The sequence below is a fragment of the Procambarus clarkii genome, chromosome 44, assembly GCF_040958095.1.
Source record: "Procambarus clarkii isolate CNS0578487 chromosome 44, FALCON_Pclarkii_2.0, whole genome shotgun sequence".
Taxonomy (NCBI): domain Eukaryota; kingdom Metazoa; phylum Arthropoda; class Malacostraca; order Decapoda; family Cambaridae; genus Procambarus; species Procambarus clarkii.
Window position 1 is genome coordinate 23153632 of NC_091193.1, and position 21153 is coordinate 23174784.

At 39.6% G+C, this 21153-nt stretch overlaps 2 protein-coding genes across 5 annotated transcripts in view; one reads left to right on the top strand and one right to left on the bottom strand.

Annotated features, from left to right (window-relative positions):
• The first annotated feature begins 243 nt into the window (after positions 1-243).
• LOC123745399 (uncharacterized) lies at positions 244-14627 on the top strand. 3 transcript variants are annotated; one of them, XM_045725918.2, is made up of 4 exons: positions 244-302; positions 7252-7403; positions 9997-10101; positions 12988-14627. In XM_045725918.2, exons 2-4 carry the CDS (start codon positions 7263-7265, stop codon positions 13102-13104), a joined length of 363 nt encoding a protein of 120 aa, XP_045581874.1. In that variant the 5' UTR covers positions 244-302; positions 7252-7262; the 3' UTR covers positions 13105-14627. The 3 variants fall into 3 exon arrangements, with proteins under 3 accessions (XP_045581874.1, XP_069156935.1, XP_045581873.1); XM_069300834.1 differs by having other exon boundaries at positions 270-295; XM_045725917.2 differs by having other exon boundaries at positions 298-447.
• Positions 13533-21153, bottom strand: part of LOC123745398 (mediator of DNA damage checkpoint protein 1) — a 46096-nt gene continuing 38475 nt past the window's right edge. For both annotated transcript variants that reach the window (XM_045725915.2, XM_045725916.2), the window contains exon 13: positions 13533-14277. In XM_045725915.2, coding sequence (XP_045581871.2) covers positions 14075-14277 — 203 coding nt within the window. In that variant the 3' untranslated portion in view covers positions 13533-14074. The remainder of the gene's footprint in view (positions 14278-21153) is intronic.

Below are 21153 nucleotides of genomic sequence, written 5' to 3' on the forward strand. Positions count from 1 at the left end.
TGGAGGCTTTTTTGTAAATTAGAGTTGGTATCTCCGCAAGGGCACTAGACTTTGTCTTAAGGGAAAGGATTACCTCATTTACATCAGTGAAATTGTGATAATCATCTTTGTACCTTATATGTAACTCCTTTTTTTGTAACAAAGTTTAAATAGAACAAGCAAATATATTATTTTTTCGTTTATAATATATCAGAGCATTTGTCAGCCATAGCGAGAGTTAGTTTAGTTTATATTTTTATGCACCCCATACCCATCTTACAAGAGCATGAGCTCGTAGTCCCTCGTCCTCCTCAATGTAAACAGTAGGTCATCGTTTATTATTAATTGTCATTATCAGGACTAAACTGCATCCGATCTCACGATCATCGTTGCCCCTAAATACACATGATCAGGAGTAACACTGGATTATAAACACAAGTATCGCGGTAACCACGCCCAGTGTTGCAGGTGACCACAACCCAAAAATGCAGTTGGGTTGATCAGATCCCAGATATTGTTGACCTAGATTAGATATTTTTTTTTTTTAGTTCGCCCTGCCCTGGTGACGCTCTATTACTCTCTCATCTGCCCTTACCTCAATTATGGTATTTGTGTTTGGGGTTCTACTACTCAAAATTATTTACATCCTCTAATTAATAATAATAATAATAATATTTATTTAGGAACAGTACATACATAGTTGCAGCGTTACAGTACAAACATTCTGTTAGATTTAAAGATAGAGGTAGTACATACAATACCTAAAGCCACTAGTACGCATAGCGTTTCGGGCAAAGCATTCGGGCAATTACTCAACACAAAGTTGCTATGAGAACAATATCTAACTCTGGCCCCAGACAGCACTCGGTACCTTTACTTAAATCTTTGAATATGTTAGATATTAAGTCACTGCACATCCTCTCATGTGTACTCTATATATTTAAAACTCTGAATTGTAATGTCAATCCTGAACTTAAATGCTTCCTAGAAGGTTGTAACAGGGTTCAGATTCAGATTCAGATTCAGATGTTTATTCAGGAAAGGTATATACATACAAGTGATGTTACATTAATGGATTGATATATAGATAGAGCTAGTACATACAATGCCTAAAGCCACTATTACGCAATGCGTTTCGGGCAAGAAAAACATTAATATCTAGAACTTAATACTAATTGAGCATAAAGAATAAAAGATGTTGAGAACAAATACAAATAAAGATAAAAAAAAGGGGGAACATGACTGAAAAAGCAGCACAAATACAATAGGTTGACAAACAGTGTTGATTAAAAAAAAAGAAAAAAAAAGAAAATAACAGACATGGGTTGACAATAGAGGAGTGAGGTAGATTACAGGGAATTTATTAGGTAGTGTTTAGTTTTTATCTTAAACTGGTTGAGAGAGGTACAGTCTTTAACATGGTTGGGAAGGTCATTCCACATTCTGGGCCCCTTGATTTGCAGAGCATTTCTAGTTTGATTAAGACGTACTCTAGGAATATCAAAACTGTATTTATTTCTGGTGTGGTGCTCATGGGTTCTGTTACAACCTTCTATGAAGCTTTTAAGATCAGGATTGGCATTATAGTTTAGCGTTTTATATATGTATAATACACATGAGAGAATGTGCAGTGACTTAATATCTAACATATTAAGAGATTTGAGTAGGGGTACCGAGTGATGTCTGGGGCCAGAGTTGGATATTGTTCTAATAGCGGCTTTGTGTTGGGTAATTAGAGGACGTAAGTGATTTTGGGTAGTAGAACCCCAAGCACAAATACCATAGTTGAGATAAGGATAGATAAGGGAGTAATAGAGAGTCACCAGAGCAGGGCGTGGTACATAATATCTGATCTTAGAAAGAATGCCCACAGTTTTTGAAACTTTTTTTGATATATTTAGAATGTGTCCCTGGAAATTCAGCTTGTGGTCAATGAGAATGCCAAGGAATTTGCCATCTAATTTGTTACAAATTTGGGTATTGTTTATTTTGAGATTTATAAGACTAGAGGATTTATTGCCAAACAGAATATAGAAGGTTTTGTCAATGTTAAGGGTGAGTTTGTTGGCAGTTAGCCAAAGATGGACTTTATTTAGCTCAGTATTTACTGTGGCATTTAGAGCAAGAGGGTCAGGACTGGAGTAAATGAAGGTTGTGTCGTCAGCAAATAGAATTGGTTTGAGGTGTTGGGAGGCATTTGGAAGGTCATTAATGTAGATGAGAAAGAGGAGAGGGCCAAGTATGCTGCCCTGAGGAACACCAATGTTGATGGGTAGGGTGGGAGAAATTGTATTATTCACAGAAACATATTGGAGCCTGTCAGTAAGGTAGGACTCGAGGTATTGTAGGGAGTGTCCTCTGACTCCATAATGATGTAATTTAAGAAGAAGGTTTTGGTGGTTGACAGTATCAAAAGCTTTATGCAGGTCCACAAATAACCCAACAGGGAGCTCCTTTTTATCAAGAGCTGTATGAATCGAGTTAAGCATACTAATAAGTGCATCGTTAGTGCTTTTTTTGGGTCTGAAGCCATATTGGCAAGGGCTAAGTATATTGAGTTTGGCTAGATATGAGTAAAGCTGCTTGTATATAAGTTTTTCAAAAATTTTTGACAAGTTTGGCAGGATTGATATAGGTCTGTAGTTGTTAACATCTGTGGGGTCACCACATTTGTGGACAGGCGTTACTCTCGCTTTTTTTAGAATATCTGGAAAGGTTTGGAGTTCAAGTGACTTGTTGAAGAGCAAAGCAATAGCAGGGGCTAAAGATCTGGAGGCTTTTTTGTAAATTAAAGTTGGTATCTCCTCAAGGGCACCAGACTTGGTTTTAAGGGAAAGGATTATCTCATTGACGTCAGTGGAGTTAATAGGCTTTAGGTACAGAGACTGTGGATAGTTACCTGTAAGATAGTCCTTAATGTCAGTACTGGAAGATGGAATATCATTTGCAAGGGATGAACCAATGGAAGAGAAGAACCTATTGAACTCAATAGCAGAATCAGAGGCTGAAAGCTGACCATCGTTATTAGACAGGAGAGTCGGTTTGTTATTTAAAGATTTCTTTGATCCCAATATTTGTGAAATTGTGCTCCAAGTTTGTTTAATGTTGCTCTTTATTTGAGTAAATTTATCTTCGTAGTAATTAGTTTTGGCTCGTCTAATTATCTTAGTTAGCAATAATGAGTAATTCTTTGAGAATTCTTTGGAGACAATTCCTAACCTATACTTCTTCTCAAGGTCGTGTTTTTTGTTAATGGATTTCAGTATTCCCTTTGTAAGCCAAGGATTGTTAAGCCTTTTGCTTGTGACTTGTTTTGTAAGCCTAGGACAGTGGGTGTTATAAAGGCTAAGAGTTGTTTGTAGAAAAGATTGCACTGCTAGGTTGATGTCCCCTATGTTACCTAATTCGGACTCCCAGTTGACATTATCAGCAGCAGTTATAAAATTGTTTATAGCAGTTTCATTGTGCAGCCTAAAGCTTAACTCCCTTGTTTCTAGAGGTGGTTTGCTAATGTTAGTTAAGAGAAATGTGGGGTAGTGGTCTGTAGTGCTATCGGTGATTATACCTGAAGTAAGCGGAGAGGTTATGTTGGTCCAGATGTGATCTAGAGTCGTGGCAGTGCTATCAGTGATTCTAGTAGGTCTAGTGATTAAGGGTATGAGGAGGCAGGAATTCATACAGTTGAGGAAGCTAACAGCAGTATTGTGTTCTGGCTCGCAGAGGTCAATATTAAAGTCCCCTGCGATAATTAGGTGGTTTTTGTTCAGTCTGTTATCAAGTATTAGATTTCTAAGGTTTGAGTTGAATACAGACACATCAGTGTTGGGAATTCTATAGACTGCACCCACAGACAGGACAGACTCGGCACCCTTGACTCTGAAGCTGGCGAAGATATACTCCCCATAGCAGTCTCTAGTTCTAATTTCTTTTAAGCATGTTAGTTCTTGGTGGTAGTAAAGAGCAGTGCCACCACCTCTCTGAAGTTGACGACAGTTGTGAATTGCTGAGTAGTTAGGCATGTTAAAGAGTTGAGTAGTATCCTCTTTCAACCATGTTTCAGTAAGTATAATAAAAGAGAATTTGTTGCCAATAGTTTCAATCAAGGCACTAACATCATCGAAGTGTTTACCTAGGGATCTAACGTTCAAATTGATTACAGAGATATTGTGATTATGAGTTAATACATTGTTTACATCATGTGCTGCAAAATATCTGCAATTTAGATCATTAAAGTGATTATTGTCATAGATAGTGGATAAGAGGTTAAGTTCTGGGTCTATACTTGACTGCATAAAAGAAGCTGATTGTAGAATCAGAAATAAGTAGAAAAAAGCTATAAAATAGGGAAAAATATATACACAATACTGTACAAAACAAACACAAAAGGGGCTTACAGGGGTACAATGGAGTAAGGGAGTATGGCTAGGCTAGGCAACCTAGGCAATTAATGAGATTAAAGAAAAAACATGTAAACATGGACTATACAAAACACAAGATATGGAAATACAAAACAAAAAATATAAGCAAGACTAAGCAATACAAAAAAAAAACAAATTGAGCAAAAATGAGGTAGATTGCTTACGAGTACTCACAGGTACACTGTAAGTAACAATTTGCAATTTGAGATGCAGGCAAAGCCAGGGGTACAATGGAGTAAGGGAGCATGGCAAGGCTAGGCAACCTAGGTAATAAATGAAATCAAAGAAAAGTTGAATAATAAACATAGGCAAATTTAAGCTAATGATTAATAACTATAGATAGTTCAGTAATGACTGTATAATTAAAAAGACCTGAAGAACTACTTAATAACTCAATTAAATAATTTCGGTAAATGACTAGGTAAGAGTAAGTTAAAAATTAAGTCAGAAAATGAACCAAGGAGACTTAGGATACCTAGCCCCACTAGTTGACAGGGGGTTAATTAAGTTAATTCATTGGGAGTGATAAGGTGAGACAAACCACATTGGGAGAGGAAAGTGTTGAGGTTTTCTTCTCTAGTAATAGTAAACATTTTGCCCTCTGCGGTTTTTCTCACCTTTATCAGACCATCTCTAACGAAGCACTGATGAATAGCATCTGGGTTTTGTTGCCGGATTTGACGCAGGCGGTAGAGGATTTGCTGTCTGTTCCTGGTCAAGCACTCGTTGATGTATAATCCCTTCCGTAGGGATGCAGCTGTCCGGACTAGATTGGATTTCGTGAACTGGGAAGACAGCTTCAGGCGAATTTTCCGTTGATTTAGACCTGATGGATTCTTTTTGCCTACTCTGTAGGCAGCAATAACGTCAGTTTTGTTTAGATTGAGCTGCAATTTGTTTTTTAAGAGATCCTGAGCTATTTCGAAACAATTTTCACCTTCATGTTCCACAGGTATATCTTGGGACGACACGATAACAGAGTCTAGCAGCTTTTGCTGGTCTTGTTCCTCCTGGGAGACGGAACGTTGAGCTGAAAATGTACTGATACATGCAGTCATTTTGCTGAGAGCTTCCTCCTGCTTTTTTAAGGCTTCATCAGTTTTCCGAAGGTTGTTTACCTCATGGAGATCATTCAAATCATGCTGTAGTTGGTCTTGGCTAGCCTTGTAGTTTCTAATATCCTCGCGGAGGAGGGTTATTTCTTGTTGTTGTTGTTGGAGATTAGCGCGGTTCGCTAGATTCTCGTTGAGAAGACTCAAGATGATAGAATTTTGTGACTCGAGGACTAGGCACAACTTTTTGAACCACAGATTCTCGGTCCAGTTAGTGAATTCCGGTGAGGGACCGGAAGGGACCGGAAGGGTTGATCGAAGGTTGTTGACAAGGTTGATCGTATTCCAGGGACCTGCCCGAAACGCTACGCGTACTAGTGGCTGTACAAGAATGTAACAACTCTTGTATATATCTCAAAAAAAAAAAAAAAAAAAACAGAACCCATGGGCACCACACCAGAAACAAATACCTATATGATATTTTAAGAGGCGCATGCAGCCCGAGTACCGTGGAATGTTACTCCTGGCTCACACCTCACCGGTAGAGACAGTCCACACCACAAGGCACAGAACTGAAACAAAACCCGGAGCCAGAGGCACTCAACCAGCCAGTAATCCCATCAGCCAAGAACTGCCAGTTGGATTGCCGGCGTGGAGGGTCTGGGGCTCCCCCTTCCCCTTCCCGGGGAGGGGGGGGGGTGCGCAGACAGTGGCGCAGCGACGTGATGATGTCATGCTAGTTAGATAATTTTGTTTGGGGAGTTCTGTCCACTCGTTCGGCTTTTGGTAGCAATATTTTTACCAGAATAGGAGTTTGTTTTGGGGCGCCTACCTTTCTGGGTGCCTATCCTGGTCGATGGCAGACATAGAATGCTCCCAACCACAAGGGGGTTTCTATAGTCCATTGCTCCTCGTGCCTCTCTGAGGGGGCCAGGTTCTGGCTTGTGGTCCTCGGTAGGCAAGAACTCCTAGCACTTTGACTAATGCCAGAAAGTTATACATATTCATTCAGCCTGGATAGCTCCGGGGAGCCGACGGGGCTCCCTCCAGAAATACTGTTTGATTGATCGTAGAATATAATATATATGTCACATATATGAGCCCCATAGTTTTGAGCATAGCGATGTTCCACACTTTGATCTATATAAATTCCACAAATTACACACTTTTGAATACTATTACAGCAAAAAACAAGAGAAGAAATGAATGAGAAACATCAAAATAATTGTGAAACATTATATTTGCGGCAACTGCCACCCCTCGGGGTTGTGGGGCTGACTGACCCCCAGCGCTTCCTTGCTCAGCGCCCATAATATGCTCAACTTCCCAGCTCCATCGCGGCTAAAGTATGTCACATACAATATTTTTATTTTTTTAGTTTCCCATGATCAAAGACTGCATTTTAACAATTTAAGAAGAGAAAATAATTTTTTGGAAAGAATTTATTTCCTGCGCACCAGGGGGGTTGCCATATTTGGAAGCAGAGCAGTTCAGTGGTTAAGTGCCATAACATGCTAGTTATAAGCTTAAATGTGTGCCACTTAAGTGTTGCGTTGAGTGTATACTGTGTCATCTGTACACCTAAGTCTTATGAAGTGATGAGGTGCTGTTATTATTATTTGGGGTATTGGTCATTGTATATCCAAGATGCTGTGTAGTGAGTGGGTAAGATATGGTGAATAGAGTGTACATTTTTGTTTTTTTTTTGTTTTCAATGCTGCACCTATTTTTTCTCCCAGGCTAATGCCTTCCAGCCTCAGGAAAAAGGGAAATAGTAATAATGCTAATTTCTTTTTCTTCAGGCTTTTCATAAATGGGAGGGTCACCAAGTTGTCAGATACCAGCTGCAAACATGAAAGGTCCAGTTGCTGAAATGGTGAAGGAAAAAATAAACACTAATTGTGTTGTAATTTTCTCCAAGACTTACTGTCCTTATTGCAAAATAGCAAAGAAGGTAAGAATTTGTTTTCCAAAATTGGTTTATGAAGTTATGTCAAAGTAGATATGATGCCATACAGTATTTGCTTTAGCATCATAGAGCAACACTAAGAATTTCAAACAAGGCCACTTAGTCTGCCCAGAGTTTCGGGCAAATCTTACTAGTACAGTATGTACCTGTATACATATACTGTACTGTATAGTCATATTATTATTTGTAAAATATTATTTTGGATATCATTAATATATAGGAGATATATAAGATATCTTAACCCTTAAACTGCGCATGGCGTACATATACACCATGAGTAACATGTCCTATGGTGTGCATGGCGTATTTACGCCATAGGGTGCCAGACACGATTCAAATGGCCGCGGCTACATGGGGTTCACATTAGCCTCCTCAGGGCTCTTGTAAACAGACGCCATGTTTAAAAAAAATCGTGGGCAATATTCTCAGGTGTGAGAGCCACAGTACTGTGGGAGAAACCAAGGCTGGCGTGCACAGCATGAGCAAACAGCATTGCTCTTCAGCTTGTGACTACAGCATCGCCTAAAATGTCAAAATAAATATGTAACTGCTATTATTTAGCGATGACAGTATTACAGATGACCCCTGACTGTGATAAAAATGACCAGGATTGTGATAATAGCAGGATTGTTGTGATAATTAGTGCTGTGGGAGGAGTAATGCTGAGGGACGGAGGGAGATAGCATCGTTTACTGACTGTGTGGCCACCTGTCTGCATTCACCATGCCAGCTCAGTGGTTCTCTATGGTGAACACAAATGTAGATACAATGGCACCTCGACTTACGATTGCCCCGACTTACGATAATTTCGAGTTACGATGTAAATTTGATCGAAAAAATGCGACTCGACATACGATGGTGTCGTCGACTAACGATATTTGTTGATACACGTTCGGGTCGACCGAGAGCGTGGTTTCCGGTCACGTGGGCCAACCTGCCTCAGTTTACTACAGCTGCCTGCTTAGTGACGATCACATCTACAAGAAATTCCGTTTTTGTGGTGATTTTTTGCTTTTTGAACATAAAAGTAATTATTATATATCACACCATGGGTCCCAAGAAAGTCAGTGGTAAGGTTCAACATATGAAAACCCATGTAAGAATCACCATAGAGCAAAAACAAGAAATCATTCGTAAATATGAAGATGGTGTGTAGATTGTTCAACTAGCTAGGCAGTACAACAACTCTCAGTCAACGGTATCCATCATACTGGCTAAGAAAAAGGACAGTATGAGTGCTAAAGTGGCAAGACATATCAATAATCATGAAACATAGAACATAAACACTTGAGGAAGTTGAACAGTTGTTATTAATTTGGATGACTATGTATGTAGTGAAGACTATGATGTAGACTATGGTGTAGACTATGGGAAGAAATGCAAACTTTTGTTGAAACGACTCACCCAGAGCAAGTTGTAGTAGGCCGTTGCCTTAACCTATTCAATGACACTGTGATGCATCACTATAGACAAATGTTAAAACGAAGGGAAAAACAAGTCTCTTGGCAAATTTTTAGTGAGACAAACAAGCAGTGAACAACCCAAGGTCCTAGTGGTATGCAGGCAAAACGTAGGAGAGAGTGTACCCCAGAGGAAACATCACTGCCTGATGTGATAATGGAAGTTGACTCCCCTTCTAAACAGTAATACCTCCTCCTCCTCCCCTCATCACCATCTTCCATAAACCATCAAGGGTCCTCCATAAAGGTAAGATACACGTATGTACTGTATTGTAGTTAGAAAAAGCAATTGTATTCAGTATAAAATGTATTTGTAAATTAATATTTTGGATGGTGGGGAACGGATTAATTCAATTCCCTATATTTCTTATGGGAAAAATCGCTTCGACTTACGATATTTCGACTTACGATCCGTCTCTGGGAATGGATTAGCATCGTAAGTCGAGGCCCCATTGTACTTATATATAATGTGTGTATTAGTGTAATAACAGCAAAAGAATTATGTTATGTTAGAATAGCCCAACACACACACCTGTGACCCAACTGTCACCCAACAGGAATCAACCCAGAATCTAACTCATTCTGAGGCAAGGGAAGCAGGGGCTTCCCTTGCCAGAGATTATCCACAAACCTTGCAAAAACCCACCAGGAAGCATAGCTGCAACAAAATGAGCAACTGCTTGAAGGAAATTAGGCATCCTAGGTAAACAGTTGTTGACATGGACTAAAGATCCTGGCAAGGTAGGCCTGATTTTCTCTTTTACACTGGTAGGGAGAAGACCAGCTTGTATCCTCACATTCTCCTATTGCGGTGGTTAGAATCTGGTCTTCTCTCCGATAGGCTTGTGATTTGTAAGATTCTGATGTGGTGTCCATGGTTTGGAGGATTATAAGTGGGTAGCTCAAGAAGTCTCCAAGATCCGCTAGAAAGAGGCATTTCATTTCATTTAACATTCGATTACTTCCTCTTCATTTTGTTTGGGGGGGGGGGTTCCATGGCAACAGCAGGGTCTTGGAGGCCTGGTGTGTTGGACTAAGACTCGATGCTGCCAGAGTTAAGCTTGACAAGAATATTTCATTACATGCAAAGCTTGATAATTATTATCTTCATTATTTAGGAATTCGGTAAATTGGGAATACCATACGAAGTTTATGAGCTGGATAAACATTCGGAAGGATCTGAAGTACAAGATGTTTTGGATGTCATGACAGGAGCAAGGACTGTGAGTTTTTCTTTTGATTTTAATTTAGGATGTGAAAACTGTAAACATAATGATAGACTTTGTAAAGCATTTTTGTAATGTACAAGTTACTTGAAAAATTTAATTAAACTCTAGTTTTGTTCCAAATTTAGACTTAATTTTCCTGCTAAAACTTGGTATATATTTTTTAATGACTGTATGTACTTGCAATTTTTTTTGTGTGTGCACATATTTGTTTTAATTTATAGAAAGTGAAAAAATCTAATTTCTTTCAAATAAACTGTTACTGATAAGTAGCTAAGTGTGATAAGGTGGGGGGATGGGGCAGGGGAAGTCATAGATGGAATAGCAGGACTACACTGTGTGGTAATAAATATGTATAAACTATTTAAAATTATCATGCGTTTTTAAGACTAATTTATAATAAATTATCAAACATGAAAGGATCCCAATTAACGAATTACAGTGGAACCTCGATTAATGAATTTAATCCGTTCCAGCACTTGAACTCGTCATGTGAAGTGCTCGTCTTTCAAAACGAATTTTCCCATTTAAAATATTGGAAATAAAATAATCCGCTCCACCACCGTAAAACATCAATATGATATTAAATTTTTAAAATAATGGAGCAGCCTACCAGACAAACACTGAAACGGTACATAATAGATGCTCCATTATGACAATCTTTCTTTGTTTCAAATGTGTTCAATTTGTTTTGTATTTTTAATTTATTTATTAATAATGGAGCAGCCTACCTGGCACACACTGAACAAACCTTTATGACATTTTGCAAGTTTGTTCAATTTTTTTTTTTAATTTTTTTTTTTTTTTAAAGAAACATGGAGCAGCCTACCTGACAAACACTGAACGAACCTTTGACATGTGTTCTTTTTTCAATCTTTTTTTCATTTTTGTTTTGTTGTACAAAAAAAAATTCAGTGCTTTGCAACATCACAGCAGTAACCCCTTTACATCCCAGCATCATTAACACTTCCGCTCGGTAACGACACAGCATTGCATCGTTTTTTTACTCGGGGGTGGTCCGGTAACGACGCAATGCTGCGCCGTTACCGGCGGCTTCGGGAGGGGGTTGCTGCAGCTTTGGACATTATATGCATATACATCTGTAGGGATTTTCATTGTGAATACATTGATACCAAAATGAAAGACCTAGGAGCAGAATTGAGGTAACAAAGTTGAAAAGAGTATACCCATTTTATTGCTATTTATTAGTGCTCTCAGCGGTAACGCACCGTCACGTTCTCTGTTTGCTGTGGGTGGGACGCCGGGGTTTTGGACTTTATATTTGCATATACCCCTGGAGGGAATTCTATTGCAAACACAATGATACCAAAATGAAAGATCTAGGACGAGAATTGAGATGTCTAAAGTGAAGAGTGTACACATTTTATTGCTCTTGCACGCTCCCGGGTAACACGCTCTCACTTTCTCGCCGGGCGTTTGGACTTTATATGCATTTAGTCCTGTAGAGAATTCTATTGTGAACATATCGATACCAAATTGAAAAACCTAGGACGAGAATTGAGATGACAAAGTTGAAGAGAGTATACACATTTCGGTATGACCACGCTCTCTATTTTTATCTCTAGTTTAATGAGAGGTGCCTTGGGATGGTGCAGCACTCTCTTTCTGGTAACTTTCATCTTGTCGGCGGGTGGAATGTGCCGCTGTTTTTGACATACGCATGTATTCCAGTTGGGAATTCTATTCCGAACACATTGATACCAAAATGAAAGACCTAGAACGAGAATTAAGGTGACCAAAGTGAAAGGAGTGTACACATTTTATTGGTCTTGCGCGCTCCCAGGTAACACTCTCACTTTCTCTGTTGCGGATGGTATGCTGGGCATTTGGACTTTATATGTCTTTAGTCCTGTAGAGAATTCTATTGCGATCACAATGATACCAAAATGAAAAAAGACCTAGGACGAGAATTGAGGTGACCAAAGTGAAGGGAGTGTAAACATTTTATTGCTCTTGAGCCACGCTCTCATTTTCTCTGTTGCGGATGGTACGCCGACCGTTTGGACTTTATATGTCTTTAGTCCTATAGAGAATTCTATTGCGAACACATTGATGCCAAAATGAAAGACCTAAGATGAGAATTGAGGTGACCAAAGTGAAAGGAGTGTACATATTTTATCGGTCCTGCGCGCTCCCAGGTAACATGCTCTCACTTTCTCTGTTGCGGATAGTACGCTGTGTATTTGGACTTAATATGCCTTTAGTCCTGTAGAGAATTCTATTGTGAACACAATGATACCAAATTGAAAAACCTAGGACGAGAATTGAGGTAACAAAGTTGAAAAGATTATACACTTTTCAGAATTACCGCGCGTTCCCACGGAATGCCAAAACCCACCCGAGGTAGTGTGGTGCATGTGCGCCCAGAGCATCAGAGTGTTAACATCTTTAAAAAATTTTTTTTTATTTATTTGCATCGTCTGAGAATGTGCGAGAAGCAGTGGGAACGCACCATGTGGTTTTCTCGTTAATCAAACGAACGCTCGCCAATCGAGACAATTTGTCGGCAATCGGCGTGCTCGTTACTCAAAATGCTCATAATTTGAGGCGCTCGTCACTCGAGGTTCCACAGAAATTGGGTGCATTATTTCTCCCCTAAAAATGTATAACTGTAGCCTGGTTGCAGAGTGCTTAGTGAGGAATATAGAGGGATGTATCTTTTAAGATATGGCTTGATATGGTTAAATTATTTGTTAGCATGATCATGTAAACTGATTGTGTGGAGATTTTAACAATGTAATATTAATCAAATTAGTGCAGCAAATGGCAGAATTACCCTTTTAAGAATTGTATTGAAGGGAGGTTATGGGGGAGGGGACGTATTGATAAAAACGGTACAGTAATTTGTATTATCTTTCTCAGGTTCCTCGAGTATTTGTTGGTGGCAAGTGTATTGGAGGAGGAACAGAAACAACACAACTCTCAAAAAGTGGAAAATTGCTAGACATGGTAAAGCGGTGTCAAGAAGCATCTACTTAACATTAACCCAAAATGATGTATTTACAATCTTAATTTGAAAGATCTTTTGATACAAAACAGTTGAAGTTTTATATATGGAGTACTGTACAAGTAATGAATTTTGTTAGGCTGGTTAACAACCTAAACTTACTGGTACAGATGAAATGAAGCGTGCCTCTGTTTCTCAAGGTCTGGCTCACTGTAGCATGACATCACTCCATATAGATTCTGTGACTAACCAATTACTTTCTGGGTTTGAATCAGGTAGATGATTTCAACCAAGTGTTAGGTCTGATATTGTGTAAGTTCCATCGTTCATCCTTTTTGAAGAACTTTAGATTCATTCAACTTTCTAAATGGGACACAGGTCGGTGGCCTGCATTACTGCCTAGACAAAAAGGCTGGTCTGCTTAAATGGGAAAAATTCTGTTACGGAAAATATACGAAACTCAAGAGCAACAAAAATTTATTCTTTTAAATGGGTAACAGTTGTTACAAGATTATATTACTAAGTTATAGCATACTATCAACTCCAGAGTAGCATTTACAATGCTACATTTCTAAAATTATACTAGACACGTTTAAAAAAGTAAATATAGAAATATTTTTCATATCACTTAATAATTTTTTATTTATTTAGTTACATTTGTCTTGTCATCCCTTTCAAACATTTTCCTGTATGGGCAATCAATGCCTTAAAAGAATGAATGATGTAGAGCAGCTGCAAGACACATCTTTTAGCAACTTAGGCCTTTTCTTTACAGCCTCAGGATCTAGATTTTTTTAACATTCAAAACAAAATAAGGAATATTTATAAAAAATAACCTAATAGTTTATTATAATGTCCATCTGTACTAAAATGTTTAAAGAATGTAACCATCAGGTACTTTTAACAAATGCAACCTCCACATAAACAATTGTCATTACAATGACATTATTAGTTTGGGAACATGCATAAAAGTAATATGTAAGTTATGCATGTCATTACCCACTACCCTAGTGGGAATTCGTCCAAAAGTAGTTCATGGCGCAGTAGGCCTGTGAGGATGAATTCTGTCCCAAGAATAGGAATCCCCAGATTTTTATAGGAAGTCCAGAGTTTCTTATCTTCTGGGCAGGAGACTATTCTCACTTGTGGTGCATATTTTTTGGGGGGCATATCCAAGTACTCTCCACCAGAGCACTCAATGATTTCTGTGGATGAAACAGTTGTTATATTTCTATAGTAGTTGCAAGAGACCTAGCATCACTGCATAAAATATATATAAAAAGACATAAGGGAAAGTTCATGAGAGACCATACTTTTTAAAAGCCCTAAATTTTAATACCATTCACTCAGAAATGATCCTCTGCTTCTATAGACACTTAAATTCCTAATTGCATTCAAAGGCCAATGAATGTCCACAAACAAGAACTACTAAAGTTCATTCATTCATGTTAACTAAAATTAACAGGAATATAATTTACGAAGTTGTGTACAATGTGTTCATACACAAACATTACCATGTTTCTTCATGTATAAAAATTAAACATTGCATTCATCATTGTGTTGTTCTTTCCCTACTTTGTTGGTGAAAAACGAGGACCGCATATTATGTACCAGGAGTTCACTGGTACGATCACATGTTAATTGCAAGAATATTTCCTCAAATATACATTAAGAGGCATCATAACTTTCATAATGTAATTAGATTTACATACCTGTTTTTGTTACTTCAATGTACATACAGTATAAATAAAGTTTTACTGAAGCCTGTTTTTAACATTATTGCCCGCGCCACGTGAGCGCCGCAGACTTTGACGTCATGGGGCTAATGGTGCGGGCTCACCTTAATTCTCGTGCTACGTCGTTCCTTTTGGTATCATTGTGTTTGCAATTAAATTCCCTGCAGATGTATATGCATATAATGTCAAAAAACCTGGCGAGACTCCCCGCAGCAAAGCCTAAAATTACCTGTGAACGAGCACCAATTTGCACACCACAATCTAATGTGTATACTCGTTCAGTTTGATAACATCAATTTCCATGTTACATCGCTCGTTTTGGTATCAATTTGTTCACAATATAAAGGCGCGCATTTTAAAACTAGTCCCATAATAATAGCACAATAAATAGAATTTTAGCAAACATTTTAGAATTTAAAATTTAGACCCAAAAACGTATTTATAATCTTTGAAGTGTTTTGACATCAAGTTTTGTGTTACATCTTTCATTTTGGTATCAAATTGTGCGCATTCTAAAGGCGCTTATTTTGAAACTATCCCGAGGTCGATCGGATAAAAAATGAATTTTATACAAATATTTTTGTAGTGGACGCAAGTCCTGTCCACGACTGGGACTCAAGAGAAAAAAAAATGGACGTGATCGGTGTCCAAAGCGAGCGATACTGTTAAAAGTGAAAAAGAATGAGAACAGCACCAGAATGTACATGTCAGGTATACTGGTGTGTTAGCTAAATGTTATACACACACTTATGAGTCCTATCATGTTGGTACAGTAGGCATCATTTGTACTGAGAGGCAAGAATGCATGACAACTGAAAAACAGGAGAGAGATGTACAATTAAGAGATAAAAGGAGTGGGAAATAGAACTTACTTAAGACAGAGAAACATATACCTGTAATAGTGGGGTTTGGCCTTTTTTTTTTTTTTAATTACAGTACAACCTCGATTCAACGAATCTCCAGCTACTTCGCACACTTTTCAGGCCGGATTTACTCACCCGGTTCGACGAACAATGGTTCGCCGAAGCGGGGGATGTTCGGATTTGCTTACGACGTCGAGACAGAGTTCACAGACTGGTGGAAAACTTTCACATTCTATCACAGATTACAATTATTAATTCCTTCATATGACAAGTTCGATCACACAAGTGGACCGCACAAGTGGACCGCACATGTGGTCCACAAGTGGTCCACAAGCTTACGATGTTGGGACAGAGTTCACAGTGGTAGAAAAACTTTACCATACCATCACAGATTACAATTAATAATTCCTTCATATGACAAGTTGGATAACACAAATGGACCACACAAGTGGTCCACAAGCTTACGATGTTGGGACAGAGTTCACAGAGTGGTGGAAAACTGTTTCATTCTATCACAGATTACAATTAATAATTCCTTCATAAGACAAGTTGGATCACACAAGTGGACCACACAACAACTGAATCATATGAACCAAACACCAGCCAAAATGGTCCATACAAGAAGTGATGCATATTAACCAAACACCAGCCAGAATGATCCACAAGAAGTGACGTATATTAACCAAACACCAGCCAGAGTCGTCCACACAAGTGAACGACTGAGTTTCAATGATTTTCGTTCACCGATTTGTGGCACACGTATCTTTGTAAATTAATTTAAAGGCTGAAGCGTGAATAGCTAGCTAATATGTTGAAATCTTCTTATATACATTTTCTGTGATGAAACAAGACGAGTGAGGGTGGACAGATAAGGGAATACTGTACAGTAAATCTCACTTTACAGTGAGGTTTCACTCACTTTCGTCTGTGTTGTCACAGTCCAGTGACCCATGGCTTTGAACGTTTCACATTAATAAATCATTTCTAAAACTGGTGTTTTAATAACTCTTTATTATCCTAATTAAAGTAAACTAAATAAAACCAAAAATATACTGTAATAAGATAGATATCTCCTATTTGAGAAATTATTTACGTTATTGGCAGCACAACTCCAGCACGAGTGGACAGGTCTAATTCCTGTCCATACAACACTTAAACTTAAGTGCACCAGCAAGCACCAGCAAGAAACCCAAATCCTCCCCCTCCCCTTACCCCAAGTAGCCCCTGCTTTCCCAGCCCCTGGTCTTCTCCCTGCCCCAAGCAGGCCTGAGCAAGACCAAAGCCCTCTATCCCCCACTCCACCTCCCTCCAAACCCGTCAACTACACCGCAGGAGGGCGTGCCCTCTCCCCAAGCAATCCCTGCTCCCTCACCCCCAGGACTTCTTCCTGCCCCAAGCAGGCCTGAGGAAGACCTAAGCCCTCCACCCCCCACTCCACCTCCCCCTGAACCCCTGGAAACTACCTCACAGGAGGATGAGCCTACCCAAGTAGCAATGACCATAGAACAACCTCCTACACTTGTAGGGAGTGTGGGTGAAATTGGATATAAGATAGTGAGCTTCAAGGTAATGTACTCAAACATTGATGGGATTACCAATAAAGCAAGAGGTGCAAGAAAGGGTGCAAGAAGAAAACCCAGATGTAATAGGACTAACGGAAACAAAATTGTCAGGAATCATAACAGATGCTGTGTTTCCAAAGGACTCCAAAGGATTGGAGTTTTGACGAGATGGAAATTCCGGGCTGTGACGGATTCAGAGATTACATAACAGGAACTATAACAATGGGTGGACCTAAGATAATAGTGGCAGTCATTTACAACCCTCCCCTAAATGACAGAAGACCTAGACAGGAGTTTGATAGGAACAACATGGCAACCATTAATATAATAAAGAGAGCAGCTTCAGTTGCCTGCAGGAATGGCTCAAGACTCTTAATCATGGGTGATTTCAACCATGGAAAGATAGACTGGGAGAATGGGGACCCACATGGTGGTGCAGATACGTGGCGAGCTAAACTCTTGGAAGTGGCAACAAGGAATTTTCTGAGCCAGCATGTCAAGGAACCCAGAAGAATGAGAGGCAATGATGAACCAGCTAGACTCGACTTGATATTCACCCTGAATGAGTCAGAAATAAGGGAAGTCAAAGTTGAAGCACCCATAGGAATGAGTAAGTAGATCCCACATCAAAAGAATATCATCAGCGGCATATGCTAGACTGGCCAACATAAGAACTGCCTTCAGAAACTTGTGTAAGGAATCTTTCAGAACCCTGTATACCACTTATGTAAGACCAATCCTGGAGTATGCAGCTCCAGCCTGGAGTCCATACCTAGTTAAACACAAGACAAAGTTAGAGAAGATTCAGCGGTATGCCACCAGGCTCGTCCCGGAACTGAGAGGATTGAGCTACGAGGAAAGGCTAAAGGAGCTGAACCTCACATCCCTGGAAAACAGAAGGGTAAGGGGAGACATGATAACCACCTACAAAATTCTCAGGGGAATTGACAGGGTGGACAAAGACAAACTCTTCAGCACGGGTGGGACACGAACAAGGGGACACAGGTGGAAACTTAGTACCCAGATGAGCCACAGAGACGTTAGAAAGAATTTTTTCAGTCTCAGAGTAGTTAATAAATGGAATGCACTAGGAAGTGATGGGGTGGAGGCTGACTCCATACACAGTTTCAAATGTAGATATGATAGAACCCAGTAGGCTCAGGAATCTGTACACCAGTTGATTGGCAGTTGAGAGGCAGGACCAAAGAGCCAAAGCTCAACCCCTGCAAGCACAATTAGGTGAGTAGAATTAGGTGAGTACAACACCATGCTTGTTGTGTTCGATTTCGTCGCCACAGTTCAGCGATCTATGGCTTCGAAATAATAAAATTAATAAATCAGTTCCAAAGTAAGTATTTTTTATAGCTTTTATTATCGTAATAATGTTGCTAAACTAAATATGTAACCCAAAAATATATAATTTGATGTAAATTGAATATTTGAGAGAAATATATGTTACTGGAAATCGAACACAACACCAGGCAGTGTTTTGTTCGATTTCGTCGCCACAGTTCAGTGACCTACGGCTTCGAAATAATAAAATTAATAAATCAGTTCCAAAATAAGTATTTTTTATAGCTCTTATTATCGTAATAATGTTGCTAAACTAAATATATAACCCAAAAATATATAATTTGATGTAAATCGAATTGTTAAGGGAAATTTATGTTACTGGATCAGGCTTAAACACCAGCCTATTGAAGGTGTACGTATAGACTTAGTCTGTGTTCGTACAGTATGCACCCAGTGCCCTTAGCTTTGTCTGCGATTGACGTACAGTATTTACCCACCGGTGGAAGAATAATTGTGGAATTGACCATTTTTTTACTACATCTCTTTGGTTATAAAACAAAATGTCTCGGGGGCTTACTAATAGTGCCTTATTAATGCCAAAAATGAAGCAATATTTTGCAAGAACTAGTAGCAGAAAATCAACCAGCACGAGAACAGCCGTACCCAGCACGAGAACAGCCGTACCCAGCACGAGAACAGCCGTACCCAGCACGAGAACAGCCGTAACCAGCACGAGAACAGCCGTACCCAGCACGAGAACAGCCGTAACCAGCACGAGAACAGCCGTACCCAGCACGAGAACAGCCGTAACCAGCACGAGAACAGCCGTACCCAGCACGAGAACAGCCGTACCCAGCACGAGAACAGCCGTACCCAGCACGAGAACAGCCGTACCCAACACTGGTACAACAGCAGCCAGCACCAGCTCAGAAGCAGCTGAACCCACAGCAGCGGCGAGCACCAGCAAAGCTGATGCAAACATCTAAAAACATCGTGTGTGGCGTGAACAGTTAGAACAAGTGTTAAATTTAAGTGTGTACACAGTGTTAAAATTAAAGTTGCAGTAATTTTAATGTACAATAGTTTTCATAAACTGTATTGTAGTACTCAACATACAGCAGAACTACTTTTAATCAACACAGTGCTAACGGCATAATGCACTACAGTACGTATTTACTGTAGAGCATTCACAACTTTACGAAACTTCAAGATGGACATAACTCCAACAACAAGGTAAATTTATGAATTACAGTATTTTTTAGTAGAGAAGTAATATATAGGTAGAGTATGTAATATGATAATGCATTTTTATTGTGTACAAAAAAGAGAGACACTGACACAAACGCCTCCTGAAGGTCACCTCTTGCAATGAATCCAACGCTCCAACGAACTGGAGTTGGTCCCATATAGTACGTTGAATCAAGGTTATACTGTATCTATATTCGTATTCACCATAACGAACCACTAAGTTGGTATGCTGAGTGGCAGTGGTAGTGGCAGCCCGCCACTGGCTGCCACTTTCTCCATCCATCCCTCACCTCACCATCCCAAGGAAGCCGGTCGGCCGAGCGGACAGCACGCTGGACTTGTGATCCTGTGGTCCTGGATTCGATCCCAGGTGCCGGCGAGAAACATTGGACAGAGTTTCTTTCACCCTATGCCCCTGTTACCTAGCAGTAAAATAGGTACCTGGGAGTTAGTCAGCTGTCACGGGCTGCTTCCTGGGGGTGGAGGCCTGGTCGAGGACCGGGCCGCGGGGACACTAAAGCCCCGAAATCATCTCAAGATAACCTCACCTGACTCGCCACCATTCTCCTCCCACAATACTGTTTTTTCTTTTATTCACTATATACAGACATTATATGTAAGTATCTGCATGTTTTGTTCATCACAGCGAATGACTAAGCTGGTATAGCGAGTCCAGACAGTAAAAGATGGTCACACAGTCAGCAGATAATACTACCTCCCTCCCCACCAAGATTACTCCTCCCACTACAGCACTAATTATCACAACAATCGTGCTATTATCAGAATCCTGGTCATTTTTATCACAGTCAGGGGTCTTCTGTAATACTATCATCGCTAAATAATAGCATGAACATATATATTATGGCATTTTTAGGCGATGCTGTGGTCACAAGCTGAACAGCAGTACTGTGAGCTCATGCTGCGTGCATCAGGCTTGGTGGCTCACTCAATACTGAGGCCCTCACATCTGGGAATTTGGCCCACGATTTAAAAAAAAATGGCGTCTGTTTACAAGAGCCCTGATGAAGGTGAGGTGAACCCCGTGTATTCGCGGGCCATTTAAATCTTGCGTAGTACTCCAATGCATCATATGATGGGATGCGCATTTTATAGCAAGTTACTGAACACATCATATGATGTGTTGCGCAGTTTAAGGATTAAAGTTGTTGCGCACTCCTTTAAACAATAAAATCCAACCAGTCAACTACCTAGTAATTTTACACACAGAAATCACAATAGTGATGTATCAAATGATCAAATCCACAAAGGTCATGATGAGGGTTCGAACCCACGTCCTAGAGGATCCCAGACTCACCTTAATTGACTGTGCCACGACATGGTTAAAAAAACCATCATGACCCTTGTAATGGTTCACAAGG

Coding starts and splice junctions, on each gene's coding strand:
- LOC123745399 (XM_045725918.2), top strand. CDS start 7,263: ATGGGAGGGTCACCAAGTTGTCAGATACCAGCTGCAAACATGAAAGGT. Junction 7,404..9,996: donor ATTGCAAAATAGCAAAGAAG/GTAAGAATTTGT, acceptor TTCATTATTTAG/GAATTCGGTAAATTGGGAAT. Junction 10,102..12,987: donor TCATGACAGGAGCAAGGACT/GTGAGTTTTTCT, acceptor TATCTTTCTCAG/GTTCCTCGAGTATTTGTTGG.